At 43.9% G+C, this 19742-nt stretch overlaps 1 protein-coding gene across 2 annotated transcripts; it reads left to right on the plus strand.

The window, feature by feature from the left end:
- The first annotated feature begins 2532 nt into the window (after positions 1 to 2532).
- CYP2U1 (cytochrome P450 family 2 subfamily U member 1) lies at positions 2533 to 16426 on the plus strand. 2 transcript variants are annotated; one of them, XM_079990254.1, is made up of 6 exons: positions 2533 to 3362; positions 8310 to 8945; positions 11993 to 12154; positions 13234 to 13401; positions 14261 to 14468; positions 14830 to 16426. In XM_079990254.1, the coding sequence occupies exons 1-5, from the start codon at positions 2915 to 2917 to the stop codon at positions 14437 to 14439; spliced, it is 1593 nt and encodes a 530-aa protein (XP_079846380.1). In that variant the 5' UTR covers positions 2533 to 2914; the 3' UTR covers positions 14440 to 14468; positions 14830 to 16426. The 2 variants fall into 2 exon arrangements, with proteins under 2 accessions (XP_079846380.1, XP_079846379.1); XM_079990253.1 differs by having other exon boundaries at positions 14261 to 16426.
- Positions 16427 to 19742: the final 3316 nt, after the last annotated feature.

Genomic DNA, 19742 nt, shown 5'->3' on the forward strand with positions numbered 1-19742 from the left:
GAAAGGCAGCAGAAGGCCTGGGAAGTACATCAAATGTTGCAGAGGACCGCAAAAAAAAAAAAAAAAAGGAATCAAGGGCTGCATGCCTGATTTGTTGGCTATCTCTGCAGTAACCCTAGACACTTCCCTGAACACAGTCTGTTTCTACACTATACATATGTTTTAAACATATTTGAGTATTTCCACTCAATAAATCCTGTCAACTGTAGATCTATTACGAAGCTTATCACTGCTAAGACACAGATCAGCATTTGCACAATATCACAAATTCATGATCCTTGGAGGGGGGGGGGGAAGCAATACAATTTTAGCTAATTTAAATATGTGTGGTAGATGTGCCTTTTTGGTCTTGGTGCTATCCAGACAGTAGCTTTGTGACATTCTACTTATAATATACAAAATGGGTGTAGAGGATATATCCTAGAAAAAAAGAGAGAGATCTCTTTCAACCAAGTCCTTCATTCACAATAGTTAGCAGCAGCAACTGATCAACATCTACCGATCAATTCTTGGCAGTCCTGCAGTCTAAAAGAGCTTAGTATAGGCTGGCTTGACCTGTGCAGTGTTAAATGCAGTCAAACTGCACAATCTCTTAATAAACTATGTGAGTGTGTGCAGATCTCAGAAGCAGCACAGTATAAACACTTCTGTGTGGTAGAGAAGGAGAGAGCTGCCAAGAGCTGGCAGGTGCTGGAACAAACCTGCAATACTACTTAAAGGCAGGGCTTTTTTCAGCCAGAACTAACCAAAACTCAGTTCCAGCACCTCTCAGGTGGGCACCACTGCCATGATAAGAGAACAATGATAATTTCAGGCACCTCTTTTTCTAGAAAAATAACACTACTTAAAGGCATATATTAGTGCTTTGCTACTACATTAAGAAATGGTGCCTTTTAAAATCTCATTCTAATAGCATTGTATGCCTGTGCTGTGATTGATAAGTGATACAGTGAGAGATAAACATTATGGCAGGATTCTGATTTAGGTGACTGGCCTTATGCAAACATTTTTCTTTCATTCATGAATCTGTTTTCCATAGATTTTCAAGCCTTTGAAGTTATTTGTTCTGTAAATTGCAGACTTTATGTACACTTACCAGTATTAGCGGTGTGGTATGTTTTGTAATATTCTGAAAAACTTCACTGCAAAACAATGCTATAAGAATAAAGTGCCTATTGAAAAAATGGTTGAGAACTGCATTTTGAAATGTGTTTATTTAAAAAGTATAGTCTTCCTTGATCACTATTATTCTCTGGTTCCTACTGTAGTGTGCTTTTTTATTATTAAAGTTAATTCTGCACAAGAATCCTTGCTTTCTGTAACCTGCTACATAATGCAATACTTTATTTTGCATAATATGACCAGTGGCACATGAAAAGATGAAGGCAAGTACTTGCCTGAAGTCCTGGGTACTGAAAACACCACAATCTCCCCGCTATGTTCAGAGGAACACAAACCCTGGTTAAGTGCCAAGACCCCTGAAATTTCTTGCTACCGCTCAGCAGGGATTGGAGTGGCCCTGTAACAGTAGAAATGGGATGGATAGATTAGGCACAGCAAGACAGACTAAGGACCTGGTCAAGTTCACTGTGCATCTCAAAATTGTATCACTGTCTGACGCGGGGTGCAAAATGGTTAATTCTATCCTGGTTGCCTCCTTGGTTTCTAAGGCTGATGATGAGTACGTTGTCAACAGTTTTGGTGACTTGTATTGTTTATTGTCAAGGGCCTTTACAGTTCACATCACATAGTATAAACTATCACAAAATTAAGTGTAGAGCATCCTTATTATCAACAATGTGTTATTGTACATTATGGAGGGTGTGCTGGTTTGTATATGTTAAATGACAAGAGGAGGGAGCAGCCATGAGGTGGAGTTCAGAAGTTCAGAAGCAGGGCAGGGCGTGGAAAGGAGCTGAAAGGGCGTTTGATAAGCTTCAGTTGACTTGCTTTGGGTTTGAAACAGCTGATTTCAGGTACTACCTGTCAGAAATGGCTTGGTTTCTTTTGAGTAACAATAATAGCTCTGTAACACACAGAGTGGCCCTCTATGCATCGGCTGCAAAAAATATCAGGATAACGCATTTAGATAAAATCCCTGTAAATTGTTGTGGTGACTGAGAGCTTTACTCTGAAATCAAGCTAGATTTAAGCTTGTTGATGTCTTTGGCATCCTCTCTCTCTTACATCATGGATGTCGGCTTATATTATGAATGCATGTTCTGTATTAGTTCATTAGCCCTATCGTCACAAGTTTAGTCAGCTGAACAATAAACTTATGAACCAGAAACTACTGCAGATGGGTGCAATATGGGAGCATCAAGGGAGGCGTCCTGAATCAACTAATAAAACTCCAATCCCACCCTGAGAGATATAAATACATAAAATAACAAGAACAAAACAATGCTTGCAGAATGCACCTGTCCTGCAATAAACATGGGTCTGGCAGATGTCCCCCCTCCTTTTCCGCTTTTCTCTTCGCCTTTGACCCCTTCGTTTTCTCCTCCCTTCCCTCCCTCCCTCCCTCCCTGAACTCTGCAGCAGGCCGCTGCGAGTTGCCATCGTCACCCAGCTTTTTGCGGCAATCTTTGCGCTGGGGTCTTGGACAGAGAGAGAGAGAGAGAGATAGATGGGTTGGGGTGGAGCGCAGCGGAGAGATAAGGCTGGACGGTCAAAGCCGGGGAAGCCCTTTTCCCGGTGACGCAGCGCCTCGGGGGAGTTCTGTCCGGAGCTGGGCGTTCTGATTGCGCCTCCTCTCCCCCGCGGGCGGCCAACCAGAGGCGGAGGAGGAGGAGGAGGCGCCGCCGCGAGGAGGATGTAGCGGGATCCGCGGAGGGAGACTCCAGGGGGCCGCAGAGCGCGCGCAAGGGAGGTTCCGCGTTGCGCACGGCTTCTGTCTGGCGAGCCCGCCCTGATGGAGGATCCCGTTAGCTCGGCGCTGCTGGCGGCCGCCGGGCTGCTGCTGGCGCTGTGGTGGCTGCTGGGCCGCCGCCGCCGCCGGCCGCTGCAGGGGCTCCCGCCGGGTCCCAAGCCGTGGCCTTTGGTGGGCAACTTCGCCTTCGCCTTGCTGCCCAACCCGCTGGTGCGCAAGCGGCTTCTGAACATGGACCGGCAGAAGCAGCTCCCCAAAGGCGAAGGCGGCGCCGGGAGGGAGCAGCAAGCGCTGCAGCAGAACCCCCCGCATCTGCTACTCACCGCCCTGGCCAAGATCTACGGCAGCATCTTCAGCCTCTTCGTGGGCAGCCGGCCGCTCATCATTCTCAGCGACTTCGAGGCCGTGCGGGACGCCCTGGTCAACCAGGCCGACGTCTTCAGCGACCGGCCCAGCATACCCATAGTGGCCCTCCTCTCCAAGAGGAAGGGTAAGGCAGAAAGGGGGCGGCGTGGGGAAGGGGTCAGATCCGCAAAGGGGCAGCTCGGCCGCCCTTCCCCAGGGTCGTGGGTTTGAGGCCCACGCCAGGCAAAAGAGGCCTGCATTGCAGGGGGTGGGGACCCTTGCAGTCCCTTCTAACTCCCCAATTCTCTGATTCTGTGACTCCTGGCCGCTGCATACATTGGCCCGTGAAGCAGGATGCCAGCGCCGGGTGAGTGTGGCACCTGTGGCTGGGGTATATAACTTGAATAATAATAAGCACCCAAGAAGGAAGTCCTATTAGGATTATTGAGTGGCAGGTCCAGCTGCAGGCCTCCCTTGGAGTGCCAGGAGGGAGTGAAATACAACTTTGATTGAGGGGCTTGATGAGACTATTTCTTAGGATTAACAGAGTGCTTTGCATATATTGCCATAAGCCAGATGTTCTTGGGCTTCAACTCCCATCACTCACTGCTGGGAGCTGTGTTCTATAACATTTGGAGGGCACCAGGTTGGCAAAGGCTACTTGAAGCTGTGCATCTAAGCTCCTTGAACATGGTGGGACATATTTCCTAATATTTCCACTGTCCTGCATGTAATCCTTCCAACAGCTCTGTAAGGTAGGCTAACATTATTGTTGGAGTGTGTTAATGTGGTTTGCCTAAGACTGTGTTGCGAGGAAAACCAGCAGACTTTCAAGACTTGATTACCACAGTGTGCTCTATGTTGGGCTTCTGTCACACTTGATCCAGAAGCTGCAGTTAGTGCAGGATGCGGCAGCTCGATTGCTGACAGGAGTGAGACCTTGTGAGCACATAGCACCTGCACTCAGAGATCTGCACTAGTTGCCGGTATATAAGAATGTTGGAATTGTGTTAATTACTTTGCAGTTATTCAGGGGGCTGTAGAGTTCTAAAGTGGAAGAGACCAAGGAAGTGTCTGTGGATGTACAGAAAATATTCAGCAAAATACAGAACCCTATAGATCTGGTTTTACTCTGGCCATCTGTTGGCAATGCTCATATAAGTGGGAATTGCCAATCTCGCTGGCATCAATCCCTGTAGCACTGGGGTTGCAAACCTTTCTTGGGCCCGTGAGCCCATTTGCAAACTGTCATGGGCATCCCACACAAAAAACACACAACCAAGCACGCACTGTACCCTATTCTGTTGGTAGTGAATCTTAGAATCCAAGAATTGTGGCGTTAGAAAGGGACCTCAAGGGTCCAACCCCTTGCAATACAGGAATCTCAGCATGCAGTTCCCCATCCAGTTTGAAACCTTACCGGATCCTGCTTAGCTTTGCAAATGTGCTAACGGTTTTATTGCTGCAGCAATAAAGTTTAACAGGAGATAGCTGAGTACTTAACTTCTCAGATACTTGGCAGTCCTTTAGTAAGAGTAAGATAAGTTACTTCACTAATGATAAAGGCCTCTGGTGATGCTGCGGGCTGCATCTTTTCTGCATTAACACATGTAGCTGTTTCCAGCATTTCTTTGCCAGCGACACCTGTGTGTTGAAAGCTGCAGACAGTTGTAGCTGATTGCATATGCAGATTTTCTGTTGCCTTTCAGGTTTCCCCGTATAACCTGCTGCACAGGGAAACCACAGGGACCTGTTGTTGAATACTGCGGTATAATATGACAGTGGTGAGAGAGATACGTTTGTGAGTTCTATCCCTATTCAGGATTCTTCTTTCTAACAAAGAAACTTTGCTATCTGATGCTGTGTTTGTTTTTGCAGCTTTCCTGTCAGTCTAAAATAGTTGGAGAGGAGCACCAGATAACTAGGCAATCTCCCAGTTCTGACCAAACAATTCACCTGGACTTGTAAGAAGCGCTGCGGATAAATGTAGTTTCCAAATACACTAACAGGGATTATTGTACAGTCAGCAAACACACACATACACCCCCGCCGTGTAGTCAGGAGTTGCAATTTCGACAGTCTTTGGAAGTTCCCCTCCAAAGTTTCTAGCAGGATGAAAGTAGAGTTTGAAAATATTGAGGCAGTTCTTCAAACGGCTCAGATAGAGACAGCTTGCTCCTTGTCTGCATTCTGTTCCTTTATCCCTTGCTTGCCTTCTGTTGCCCATTTTCATAGTTTCTCTGCTGATTTTGCAAAACAATAAATAAATATAAACTCCCCCTAAAGTTCCAGATTAATATTGTGCAACTCTCTTGTATAATCGTACATGTCCAAATTTGGTTCTCCTGGGCAAAGAATAACTGTCTTCTGAAACATAGTCAATTCTTGGTTGTGCAAGTCCAAAAAGCAGCAGCTCTGCCTTCTCAGGCAGCCCAACATCTAGCCTGTTAAGCACCATAGCAGCTTTCAGAGATTTGTACAAGGAACAAAGGAATTTAGAGCAGCTCTCAGTAGCTACTTCAGAAAACGATGCTGCAAAACTAACATGACTAGAAGCGTTTGCCTTTTAACATGGGACCCATTCCTCTTGTCACTGAGACATTTATACTAAGGAAGTTTTACACTTAGAGGTTTTTGAGCAGAGGTTGGATCATGGATGCTTTTTAGCTGAGATTCCTAAATTGTAGGGGGTTGGACTAGATGACCTTGGGAGACCCCCTTCCGACTCTACGATTCTATGAAATTGCATAAAAACTGCGGGAGGCAGTGAAAGACCGGAGTGCCTGGCGTGCTCTAGTTCATGGGGTCATGAAGAGTCGGACACGACTAAACGACAAAACAACAGCAACGTTGCTTTGAAGTAAGCAGAATGTGATCCCAGCATGTGTCTTAAATTAAGGGCCTTATATAATTAAAAGGCCCCCTTCTCCCATTGCCACCCTGCTCCCTACTGATTAGAGGGATGGTATCGGGAAGGGCTCTGAGGAAGGCAGGTTGATGTGGCAGATGGTATTCCTATTCCTTCAAAAGTCCAGGTCTCAAGCTGTATACAGCTTTGTACTAGGGTTTGTTAAAATGTGTATATTAATGAAGATAACATACAGAAGTGAATTATATTTTGTGTATATTATATATTATATTGCATATAAACATAGGTATAACAGGAGAAATTTGTGCTAAAATGCTGGTGTATTTTCATGGGGGCTTTTTAAAAATAAAAAATTGCAAACTGATGTGGAAATGTGGAGAACTGAATTGAACACTGGAAAATCGTGAAACTGGGAGAAGCTGAAATTGGCAGATTCACCCATACCTAATCATAAGTGATACCTCTTCAGCAGCTTACTAATAAAAGGGTTGGTGTGGTGTAATGGGATCCCTTGTGACATTTTCAGCTGGAGCAACCAAATTCATACCCTTGCTTGGTCTCAAAGCCAATTGAGCAAGTTGATATCTTGGCCACAGTGCAACTACAGTTTCATCACAAGTATAAATGCCCTTGGGTATACAATAGATGTGAAGATATGGTACCCTGATAACTTGTTATCAAGACTGTGTGTAAATAATACTATTATGCAAGTTTGGACTTGAACATTGGAGCCAGAGTGTCCAACGTTCATGTGTATTCATGCACACACTACCAAGAGCTTTAGGGTCTTTTGCTAGAGTTAAGGTGTGTGTTTGTCATGAATATCTGTTTACCCTTCACTTTATGCCCACAAGAAGTTCTTGCATAAAATAAATAAAGATTTATTTTATGGTTTATTACATGAAATGAAAGGGACGGAATATATAAATGCTGCTTGAGACAGAAAAATTGCAATTTTAGCAGGCAGCAAATCCTACAGTTCAATCACATCTGGATCGAAAGAGTGAAAGAACCTCAAAACCTACTGAAAGTGAGCGTGGCAATTTTGCTGCAGAACCCATGCTACTAGCAAGGCAAGAAATGGAAGGGGATACCAGTCCTGTAGTGAAGCATAGCGTCAGGCTGGTCCTTGAGAGCATAGAGTGAAAAGGGGTCCATGTTGGAGCTTCGAGAACTAACCAAGCATTGAAAATCTAGGGCTTAAGTACTATTTTCAGCCAATGTATTCTAATGGAGAAGGGAAGGGGGTCTTTGAGATGAACAGTTTTTACAATTCCAAAAACTCTGGTTTTTCTGTTGTCTCTTCCTATAATTTTCTATTTTCTATTTTTTTCTGCTTAATTGAATATAATCCTAGTGAGCAATGACTAAACTGGTTATCCTTATTTGTTTCTTGTCTTAATATTATCTTGTTTTTGCCAAGGTGGGAACCATTCTTTAACCAGAGTTGTTGTTTAAATTTTGCTGGTAACTAGATGCAATTAACAACAACAACAGCAACAACATGTGGTTATCTTTACACAAAGTATTAGAATCACATAATCATCGAGTTGGAAGGTACCCAGACCATCATCTTGTCCATCCTCCTGCTGCACATTGGGGAAAAGATTCCTGCATCGCAGAGGGTTGGACCAGATGACCCTCGTGGTTTCATCCAACTCTGCAATTCTATGATGCTATGATTCAGTGAACTTTTTCATAAACCACTCTAAGGTTTTGGGGTTTTTTTATAACCAAGCGGTGTGTAAATATTATGAAATATGAAATAGGTAAAGATAAAGGACCCCTGGATGGTTAAGTCCAGTCAAAGGCAACTATGGACTTGCAGCACTCATCTCGCTTTCAGGCTGAGGGAGCCGGTGTTTGTCCACAGACAGCTTTCCGAGTCATGTGGTCAGCATGACTAAAATGGTTCTGGCACAACGGGACACCATGACAAGTGCCAGAGCGCATAGAAATGCCATTTACCTTTCCTATTTATCTACTTGCACTGGCATGCTTTTGAACTGCTAGGTTGGGAGAAGCTGGGACAGAGCAACAGGAGCTCACCCTGTCCAGCGAGGCTGAGTAGTTTAGACCACAGCACCACCCGCGTCCCATGAAATGAAATGAAAACTGGGGAGAGCCCAGGATTTTCTGTCGTTCGAAGCTTCAAGGTATCTTACAAACAAAGCAAAAACTCTGTTCTCGATTCCAATGTTTTCCCCCTTTCTTTTCCTCCAGGTGTGGTTTTTGCCCCTTACGGCCCGGTGTGGAAGAAACAGAGGAAGTTCTCCCATTCAACCCTCCGTCACTTTGGACTAGGAAAGCACAGCTTGGAGCCTAAAATAATCGAAGAATTCAAGTATGTGAAAGCAGAGATCCTGAAGCACGGGGACGAGAAGTTCAACCCCTTCCCCATAATTGGCAACGCCGTGTCGAACGTCATCTGCTCTATGGCCTTTGGCAGGCGCTTTGACTATGACGACGCCAGCCTCAAGACCATGCTGAAGCTCATGTCTCGTGGTCTGGAGCTAAGCCTGAACAGTCACATGATTCTGGTCAACATCTGCCCTTGGCTCTACTACCTCCCAATCTATCCTTTCCGAGTGCTTAGGCAGATTGAGCTGGATATCACGGCCTTCCTGAAGACTATTATCGCACAGCACCGGGAAAGCCTCGATAGCCAGAATCCCCGAGACTTCATCGACATGTACCTCCTTCACGCAGATGAGGAAAGGAAGATAGACAGCGAGAGCAGCTTCACTGAAGACTACCTGTTTTTTATTATTGCGGACCTTTTCATTGCAGGCACAGACACCACATCCAATACCCTTCTCTGGAGTCTGCTTTACATGTCGCTTCATCCACAGGAACAAAGTAGGTGTCATTCTTTCTCCAGTGGCTGATTCTTAATTGGGTTTGCTCTTATTATGCAAGCTATCCATTTTGGGTGGGTTTTCCACAGCATTGTTGGGAAGAACTGGGTGTATAATATGGCCACAGCTGCACCCTTCTGATCAGATCTTGCATGGAAAACAATCACCCGCTGCCTCTAACAGGGAACACAGTACTTGGGTGCTGACAGGCTATCCATGGGTACTAGTCAAAATGACTCTCTAGGCACACACACACACCAACACACGGGGCTGCCACCCCTGTTGCTCACTCTGCTTGCCAACCACACCTCCTCACCAACCCCTTTGCCAGCTCTCTTCCCCCACGCCTGGGTGACCAAACCCCCCTTGCTTTAGACTTCGCCCACATCCCCTCACAGCTTGCCCCAATCCAGGCATATAAAAGTTATGACGCTGGAAAATGAGCCCCTCAGGTCGGAAGGCGTCCAACATGCTACTGGGGAAGAGCGGAGGGCAAGTACAAGTAGATCCAGAGCTGATTAAGCGGCTGGGCCAAAGCCGAAAGGACGCTCAGTTGCGGATATGCCTGGAAGCGAAAGGAAAGTCCAATGCTGTAAAGAAAAATATTGCATAGGAACCTGGAATGTAAGAACCATGAACATGGGTAAGTTGGAGGTGGTCAAAAATGAGATGGCAAGAATAAATATTGACATCCTGGGCATCAGTGAACTAAAATGGACGGGAATGGGTGAATTCAGTTCGGATGACCATCATATCTACTTCTGTGGGCAAGAAACCCGTAAAAGAAATGGAGTGGCCCTCATAGTCAACAAAAGAGCGGCAAAAGCTGTACTGGGATGCAATCTCAAAAATGATAGAATGATCTCGATACGAATCCAAGGCAGACCTTTTAACATCACAGTAATCCAAGTTTATGCACCAACTACTGGTGCTGAAGAAACTGAAATTGACCAATTCTATGAAGACTTACAACACCTTATAGAAGTGACACCAAAGAAGGATGTTCTTCTCATTATAGGGGATTAGAATGCTAAAGTAGGGAGTCAAGAGATAAAAGGAACAACTGGCACTTCTGTCTTCCACTGTCTCCCGCAGTTTGGTCAGACTCATGTTTGTAGCTTCGAGAACACTGTCCAACCATCTTGTCCTCTGTTGTCCCCTTCTCCTTGTGCCCTCAATCTTTCCCAACATCAGGGTCTTTTCCAGGGAGTCTTCTCTTCTCATGAGGTGGCCAAAATATTGGAGCCTCAGCTTCACAATCTATCCTTCCAGTGAGCACTCAGGGCTAATTTCCTTAAGAATGGATGCGTTTGATCTTCTTGCAGTCCATGGGACTCTCAAGAGTCTCCTCCAGCACCATAATTCAAAAGCATCAATTCTTCGGCGATCAGCCTTCTTTATGGTCCAGCTCTCACTTCCATACATCACTACTGGGAAAACCATGGCTTTAACTATACGGACCTTTGTTGACAAGGTGATGTCTCTGCTTTTCAAGATGCTGTCTAGGTTTGCCATCGCCTTTCTCCCAAGGAGCAGGCGTCTTTTAATTTCTTGACTGCTGTCACCATCTGCAGTGATCATGGAGCCCAAGAAAGTAAAATCTCTCACTACCTCCATTTCTTCCCCTTCTATTTGCCAGGAGGTGATGGGACCAGTAGCCATGATCTTCGTTTTTTTGATGTTGAGCTTCAGACCATATTTTGCGCTCTCCTCTTTCACCCTCATTAAAAGGTTATTTAATTCCTCCTCACTTTCTGCCATCAAGGTTGTGTCATCTGCATATCTGAGGTTCTTGATATTTCTTCCGGCAATTTTAATTCCGGCTTGGGATTCATCCAGCCCAGCCTTTCGCATGATGAATTCTGCATATAAGTTAAATAAGCAGGGAGACTATATACAGCCTTGCCATACTCCTTTCCCAATTTTGAACCAATCGGTTGTTCCATATCCAGTTCTAACTGTAGCTTCTTGTCCCACATAGAGATTTCTCAGGAGACAGATGAGGTGATCAGGCACTTCCATTTCTTTAAGTACTTGCCATAGTTTGCTGTGGTCGACACAGTCAAAGGCTTTTGCATAGTCAATGAAGCAAAAGTAGATGTCTTTCTGGAACTCTCTAGCTTTCTCCATAATCCAGCGCATGTTTGCAATTCCTTTTCTAATCTTATCTAATTCACATAGAGTTCCATTTATTTACCGTGGCTAAAGTCGCTTCCAGACAATCTGTTTATTGAGCATCCATCCTGTTTAGTGTGGGCAAAGTTTGGGGGATCTTAGGTGACATTGGCTACTTATTGAACATTTGTTTTGCTCTACGTGCAGAATAGCTGACCTCATGTCAAGCAATTTCCATCCCATACTTTCCAGTGCATTTCCCCATCACTTTCCTTATTGCAAAAAGCCTGGTTGTATGTGTGCAAGAGCCCAGCAAACTTTTACGACACAACCTGAATTTGCTAGTATTATATGATTAAATCCCACCTGAAAATAGCAAAAATCTGGAAGTGCCCTTAAGTCAAGTATTTTTAGGATCACAGCAGTAATACTTCTGATTGTAGACACTGGAGGGCAGTGTTTGACATGCAATTGGTGTTTAATTTGTTAAAAGAGAGAGGTCTGAGTGTAATCTCTCTCTCCTTCTTTTTGCAGCCTTGCTTGCTAATCCCAGAAGTGCATGATGCCATCATAGAAACCTAATGTAAAGTAAATAAATTGCATAAAGCCCATTTAGTTAGGCTTGCCTAATTTGAAAAGCAAAAAGGAGGCGACTCTCATTTTAAATACCCCTACATATGTAGGCTATAGAGGCTGTGATATATTGCTGAGAGGGGCAGGAGAAGAGAAGAGGATAGCCTTCATCCACCAGCTATGTCTATGTCTCATCCAGAAAGTATAGCCAGAGACATTTTGGCAAATTTAACAAAACCCACCTGGACAGAAATTTTACCCCTGAAAAAGAGGACGTGTCCTGGAAAAAGAGGACACGTGGCAACCCTAATTTAGCCATTTTGTCCCAGTGCTCATCTTACTGTCTCTTGTTTTGCACAGAAAAGGTCCAGGAAGAAATTGAGTTGGTCATTGGGCGCAATAGGCCTCCTACCCTTGCGGACAAGGCACGTATGCCCTTCACAGAAGCAACCATCATGGAAGTCCAAAGGATGACGGTGGTTGTACCTCTTTCAATACCTCGAATGGCCTCGGAAACTACAGGTAAGTGTTTTTGATGGGCTGCTGCTCTCACGTTTTGGTACGAGTTCATTTAGCCAAAAGCTGATTTTCACATTGGAGAGAAACAAGGAAGGCTGAAATTTGAACAAGCTTTCTTATACCAGGTCTATCCTATTAGGTCTTTTGGTTTATCCTAGATTGGCAGCAGCTTTCCAGGGTTGCCAGGGACAGGAGAGTCTGGAGTTTTACAGGCAAATTGCCCATTATCACATATTTATCTGCTTTATAGAGCAATACCAGAGCTGAAGTGAGAGTGGACTGTGGTCACGCTTAAGAGAGCCAATGTGGTGCAGTGGTTAAGAGCGGTAGTCTTGTAATATGGTGAACCGGGTTCGCGTCTCCGCTCCTCCACATGCAGCTGCTGGGTGACCTTGGGCTAGTCACACTTCTTTGAAGTCTTTCAGCCCCACTCACCTCACAGAGTGTTTGTTGTGGGGGAGAAAGAGAAAGGAGAATGTTAGCTGCTTTGAGACTCCTTCGGGTAGTGATAAAGTGGGATATCAAATCCAAAGTCTTCTTAAGTGCTTGAACTGTTGTGCACCTCCAGGCATTGCACATGTAGTAGATACTTCATTAATGAGCTGCTTTTGCGACTAGTCAAGTCACCCAGGGCTGATTTTCAGCTGCTGTAAACTGCAGCTTGGACTTTGCAGTGTTGCTTCACAGAGTGTGCTCCTCCTTTAGGTGAGATGGTATCTGTTAGCAGCTGACAAACTTAAAGCAAGCAACCCCTGTGTTTACAAAGTGCTCTGATAACAAAGAGTCTGTGTTTTTGGTAAGCTTTTCGTTTTCTGTGCCCTTGGTGAGGGTTTTATTTGCCCCTTCCCACTCCTAGAGAAGTCCACAATACCATTTTAATGGCACGTAGAAATACACAAGCGTGCATTCTCTCAGTCACGAAGCAACACTTTCCCACAAACCAAACCAACCCAACCCAAACACAAGCATTTTCTATTCCTGTGATTAATATGTCTGTGTGTAAAATCTTTCCATAAGGGTAATGCCATTTATTAATTTGTGTACCTCTCTGGTTGTGTATATGTTGTTGTTGTTGTTTTAAGTGCTCCAGGGCTACACTATTCCAAAGGGCAGTATAATCATTCCAAACTTGTGGTCCGTGCACCGAGATCCCAACATATGGGAGAATCCGGATGATTTCCACCCAGCAAGGTTTCTGGATGAAAATGGCCAGCTCATCAAAAAAGAAACATTTATTCCTTTTGGAATTGGTAATTCAGCTCTGTTTGGTGTGTGTAGGGAGGGATGGGGGTGCAGATTGTGGGGACACCATCTCTTGATAGTAGGACATCTTTAAAGCAGTGTACATTAAGTACTGTATGTTCCTCATTTATGAAGGCCAGGAAAAAGCTTGCTGGTCTCTCTCCTATTTATTTTTAATTTATTTTATTAGGGTTTATATACTGCCCTTCATCATAAGATCTCAGAGCGGTTCACAGTCTATTATAGTCTATTACAGGGGAGAACAGGCTTCAGGCTTTGTTTTACTAAAACTCCAAGGTTTAAAGTGGTTCAAAAGTTAAAGAACAGGATTTACCTCTGAGCACATTCTAATTCTAGGAATTTGCTTTCAGTACCAGAACTGAACAGAGATAATAGTCATTCCACACAATAGTCTGCTCCTCCTCCTGCTTTCTTCATTTCAGCAGCCTAATTTAGTTGGGAAATTATTTTTTGTTGCGGTTGTTGCTATTGTTGGAAACCCTTCCCAGTCAAATCACCCAGAGATCAACAGGGAGATTCTAAGCTACCTTCTGCCCATCTCTGGTCTATTAAGTTATATGAAACTGTCTTATATGGGACAGGATCCAGCAAAACCAGTTTAATCTGATAGTGAATAAAGAGGATTATTTTATACCATTTCTTTTCAGGGGTCTTTGTGCTTAATAGATTTGGAATGGCCTTAATGGATTTATAAAAGCCTGGTTATCATAGTTTACGTCCTGGACCTCGTAGCATTTCTTTCTTTCCTTTTTAAAAAATGGATTCCCACAGAGATTATTAATATTTATTTAAACTGTGAAGTTCCCCCCCTTTCATCTCTCTCACCCACTTTGCTTTCCTTTTCAGGAAAACGTGTGTGCATGGGAGAACAACTTGCCAAGATGGAGCTGTTCTTGATGTTTGTGAGCCTCCTGCAAAATTTCACATTTCAATTTCCCGAAGACATGGAGAAGCCATCGATGGCAGGAAGATTTGGCCTGACTTTAGCTCCACTTCCATTCAACATCATTGCCTTAAAGAGATGAAGGAACCTCAGACAGGAACACTGCATGAAGTTTGTATTACTCTTACGAAAATTCAGGGCTATATATGAAATGCACTTCAGTAAGAAAATCGCCAACCCTGAGCAGGGATAGGAAACCTGCAGCCCACAGGGTACCCACAGGCTCATAAAGCACTTTCCCCTTAGCCTGTGGGCTCTTCCATTAAATGTGTTGAAACTTTTTGAATGCGGAAAAGGAATAAAAGTTTCTAGTCTTTGAAGTTGCCGGATGACAAGTGACAACTGGTGCAGAGACTGTTAATGGAAATGTCAGGCATTGAGTAGCTTTTTATATTCGTTTCGAAATGAAGGAGGAAAAACATAAAAATTCAGTTTTACATACAACAACATTGGGTACCTCTCTGTTATACAGGAGTCGTGACATCCTTTAAAATGGACACATTGAAGGTACAGAGAGATGTATAATAAAAATAGGATTTGCTGTGGTTTTTGCTCCTGTGGGGTGAGTCTGACTTCTATCCGCCTTCACTGTGAAAAGAGCAGCCTTACACACCCCTGATTCAAGTCTTCAGGGTTGCCCTTCCCTCATGTTTCAGACTGATTGACTGCTTTTCTTTCTTTTAACTTTCAAAGCATTGAGTGTGCATTTGTTCCATTAAATGTGCATTTCTTCCCCTTTAATACTAAAAACATAGAAGCATTTCTGAAGTGTTGAAAACTCTGGCGGAGGTGGGTTAGTGATGTCACCATTCCAGACAATCAGTGCTGTGCACAGCTGGTTTCTAAGAACACAAAGAAGAGCCTGCTGGCCCCTGTTCTCACAGGGGTCAACTAGATGTCTGTGGTAAACCAGCAAGCAGGATTTCAGCAGAAGAAATCTCACCTCTCCTGTGGTTTCCTGCAACTGGTATTCAGAAGCATTGCTGCCTTCAACCATACAGAATCTCTTTCCTCTTCGTCCAAGGAGGAAGAAGATCACTTCCACAGGAGGCTCACAGCTCAAATTATATATACACCTGTAGGTACACGAGGTTTGTCTCTTGGTACCTCTGTTTATTCCTGCTAATGGGGATATGAAGGCACAAACGGTAATGCATGGATCCACACACAACAGGAACATTTTGTGTGTGTGGTTAGCATGAATTTAGGCGATTGCATCCCTTCACTGTGCTATCTGTGTGCATCTGAAATACGGTAATTTTAAATAAGGGCCATCTAGGAAGATGGCTGGCACATAACAGTTCCCCCAGACACATGCATGTATGATAATAATACATGCATATCCTGGGAGGTAAAGCCATACTGCCAAAGCCTTGGGCTGGCCTTTTTGGCAGAGGATAAGCTGCTTTGATATAATCATGGAGTTCATTTCCAATTCATTTCCAGGAAGTAGTGACTTGAGACAAACAGGATAGGAGCTTATGAATCAACACTGTGCAGGTATGAGCTACAGAAAGCCTGCAGTGCAGAGAATCCTTTAGGAAAGGTGACTCGGACTCCTTGGGCCATTCTTATTTAACTGGAAACTTCAATGGAAAAACTAAAATTGCACTGCTAATTTTCAGCTGACTACTGTTAAACAGACAGAGTGTGGCGGGGGCGACATGGCTGGCAATGCAACTGATTCTTTGTATGGCATGTAAGCCCTCTTGTAATAAGGCAGCCTTTTTAATGAAGCACTTTATAATTTTGTCAGGATCCAAAGATCTGTATTTCTATATTTTAGTAGTTAAGAGCCTCATGAATGATAATATATATTACATGGATTGCCTATATCTTGCTGATGTTTACCTGGCCTGCTTTATTTCTTCCCTTTCCCCCATGAAAAACAAAACAAAATGAATGCCTTGTTTAGAATTTTAGTATGGAATATATAATTGCTGTTAGAAACTAGCATTTGAGATCATTGCTGACTATTTTTAAAAGGTGCCTATCTTTCTAAATACAGCCTGAGATCTGTTTCTCAGTATGAATCTTTGTCTAAATAAACCTTTTTATTTTAAAAGCAATACTGTCTGGAAGCCGATTTTGCTTTTTAAACAGATATTTTGGGCATCTATTGTTAGCTGGTTTCTTATCGGTCCCTCAAGTAGATATTTAGAGTGAGTACTGTAAGTGTATGTAGCCAAAACAATACCATCCCTGCACATAAGGGGAGTTTTCAGAAGGCTTAGAGAAACCCTGAGATTTGCAGATACACAAAAAACAGAGGGGGGACTCTGTTTTTGAAACTGGTGAGGAGTGAATATGCTTTTTTGCAGAAGGACTGGAATGGCGATGTGGAAAGGAGGACATGCTAGGGATCTCTTAACAAAAAGTCCTGTTCCAATTATTATTTCTAGGAAACCACAAAGTGGTTTACAAAGTGCTATAAAACAGATATGCCTTCAAATTATTTCTAAATCAACCATATAATTTTAAATATATGCTAATGAGCTAATGAGCTGGATTGGCTGTTGCTGTAGTGACTGGCTGGAAAAGATGCACCCTAGCATAGGAACACAGGAAGTTGTCTTGTACCAACTTCTGCTCCATCTAGCTCAGTATTGTCTACACTGGTGGGCAGCAGCTCTCCAGAGGGTCTCTCCCGACTCTTCTAGGAGATCCTGGGGACTGAAACTGGGACCTTATGCACTCAAAGCGGATGCTCTAATACTGAGCTGTGACTCTTCCCATAATTTAGGGTACTTCACATGACAGTTAAGTCCCAAATGTCATAGCACACTTGCTTAGCAGCTGGGATCTTGGGGTGAATGGCAGGTAATAATTTGTAATAATAATAGACAACTGGACCATCTGGAAGTGTTTAATGCAAGTGGGCACACACACAGAGAGACAATGTGTGCCGGGAATAATAATAATAATGTGTGCTGCCCTGTTTTCAAGAGGAATCCCGTTGGATGTTGTAGGAAACAAGAACGCTGGCCTGGATATAGCTTGGATGTGATCTAGAAAAACACTTTATGTTCTTGCTGCAATTTTTTAATTGCTGTACTTTTTTTTTGTGTATAAAATATTTCAGTTGACTGATGGCTATGTCCTGAACATCTCAGCCTGATTTACTTAGAATCAAAGCAACCTTTGATTGCACTGTAACTTTTAAGTGTGCACTCCTATGATCTGGATGTAATCCTCTTGCTGGAAATGGCATCCTTGTGCAACATTCATCTTTGAACTGCCCTGGAATTCATCATGTTCTTGTTAATTTTATACCAATTACAAATAGTGCTGTCCTTTGGCTTATGATGCTGTTATATATCTCTCCTTCCTTTGAAAGTTCTCTATTCCCACCCCCCAAAAAACCACTATAACTTTGTAGAGTCAATTCTGCAAAGGTATAGTTTGCAAACGTTTAGCACAATCTGTAATGTGGGTGAAGGAGATAATTTCTCAATTCCCCTTGTTTCTGCAAATGTTACTCAGGCACACTGCAAAACTCCAGTATACACTCTCATCCATAAGAAACTAAACCCTTCTGTAGAAGTGCGGAGCACATGGCAATATACTAACAGCTAAGAGGATTGGATTTCTGCAGCTAGTACTAACTATGGTACTGTCAGAATGTGGCAGCTAGACTGGTGACTTGGAGTGGCCGCCGAGACCGTATAACACCCATCCTGAAAGACCTACATTGGCTCCCAGCACGTTTCTGAGCACAATTCAAAGTGTTGCTGCTGTCCTTTAAAGCCCTAAACAGCCTTGGCCCAGTATACCTGAAGGAGGGTCTCCACCCCCATCATTCAGCCTGGACACTGAGGTCCAGGTCTGAGGGCCTTCTGGCAGTTCCCTCACTGTGAGAAGTGAGGTTACAGGGAACCAGGCAGAGGGCCTTCTCAGTAGTGGCACCTGCCCTGTGGAACATCCTCCCATCAGATGTCAAGGAAATAAGTAACTATCTGAGTTTTAGAAGACAGCTGAAGGCAGCCCTGCTTAGGGAAATTTTTTAATGTTTGAAGTTTTATTAAGTTTTTAATCTGTTGAAAGCCGCCCAGAGAAACCCAGCCAGATAGGCAGGGTAGAAATAATAAATTATTATTATTATTATTATTATTATTATTATTATTATTATTATTATTTTATGGTAGGTCTTTTTAGATGGCAAACAGTCATTATTTGCTTTCACTTTTTTAAAGTAAACAATAGTTTTGTGGCTCCAGATGTCCTTGTGGCGTAAGCTAGAGCCCATTTTATCTTCTGCTTAATGGCGCAGCAAGTTCTAAAGATTGCAGCGACAGACTTGCAGGGCGACCTCACGAACTCCATTTCTGGTTAGCAAATGCGTCTGACTTAACAAGCGCAACCCTATGGCCATTTACTCAAAAGCAAGGACCATTGCGTTCCATGGAGTTTTCTCCCTATAATGTTTTAGCACTGCAGCCGAATCCCTTTTATATATAATGGCAGTAACAAACTGACTCCTGCAGCTGCTAAGGCAGCCATGAAAAGTTTTAATGCCTAAGCATGGACCCCTAACAGAGCTGCAATCCTTAATCACCTATAGCAGGCATGGCCAAACTCAGCCCTCCAGCTGTTTTGGGACTACAACTCCCATCATCCTTAGCTAACAGGACAGGGATGGCGGGAGTTGTAGTCCCAAAACATCTGGACAGCCAGGTTTGCCTATGCCTGACCTACAGCCTTCACTGCATGGACCGGTTGTTGTTGTTGTTGTTTAGTTGTGTCCGGCTCTTCGTGACCCCATGGACCAGAGCACACCAGGCACTCCTGTCTTCCACTGCCTCCCGCAGTTTCGTCAAACTCATGTTTGTAGCTTCGAGAATACTGTCCAACCATCTTGTCCTCTGTCGTCCCCTTCTCCTTGTGCCCTCCATCTTTCCCAACATCAGGGTCTTTTCCAGGGAGTCTTCTCTTCTCATAATATCTCTTCTCAAAATATTGGAGTCTCAGCTTCACGATCTGTCCTTCCAGTGAGCACTCAGGGCTGATTTCCTTCAGAATTGAGAGGTTTGATCTTCTTGCAGTCCATGGGACTCTCAAGAGTCTCCTCCAGCACCATCATTCAAAAGCATCAATTCTTCGGCGATCAGCCTTCTTTGTGGTCCAGCTCCCACTTCCATGCATCACTACGCACTGACCGGTACAAACTACAAATCCCAAGATTCCTGGCGGGTGGTGGGTGGGGAGCCAGGAGCTTTAAATGCAGGCTTCAGACGTGACCTTTGCCACGAGTTTTCCCGAGGGAATATTTTGAGCGTGCATATTTTTCTTTTCTTTTGCTGGAAACAATGTCTGAATAGCAGCCGGGAGCTGGATAGGGTCGGATATTCCAGGGGGAAACGAGCTGGCCACCTCCATTTTCCCTAA

The sequence above is a fragment of the Podarcis cretensis genome (assembly GCF_951804945.1).
Source record: "Podarcis cretensis genome assembly, chromosome: 9".
Taxonomy (NCBI): domain Eukaryota; kingdom Metazoa; phylum Chordata; class Lepidosauria; order Squamata; family Lacertidae; genus Podarcis; species Podarcis cretensis.

Coding starts and splice junctions, on each gene's coding strand:
- CYP2U1 (XM_079990253.1), top strand. CDS start 2,915: ATGGAGGATCCCGTTAGCTCGGCGCTGCTGGCGGCCGCCGGGCTGCTG. Junction 8,946..11,992: donor GCTTCATCCACAGGAACAAA/GTAGGTGTCATT, acceptor TGTTTTGCACAG/AAAAGGTCCAGGAAGAAATT. Junction 13,402..14,260: donor ATTTATTCCTTTTGGAATTG/GTAATTCAGCTC, acceptor TTTCCTTTTCAG/GAAAACGTGTGTGCATGGGA.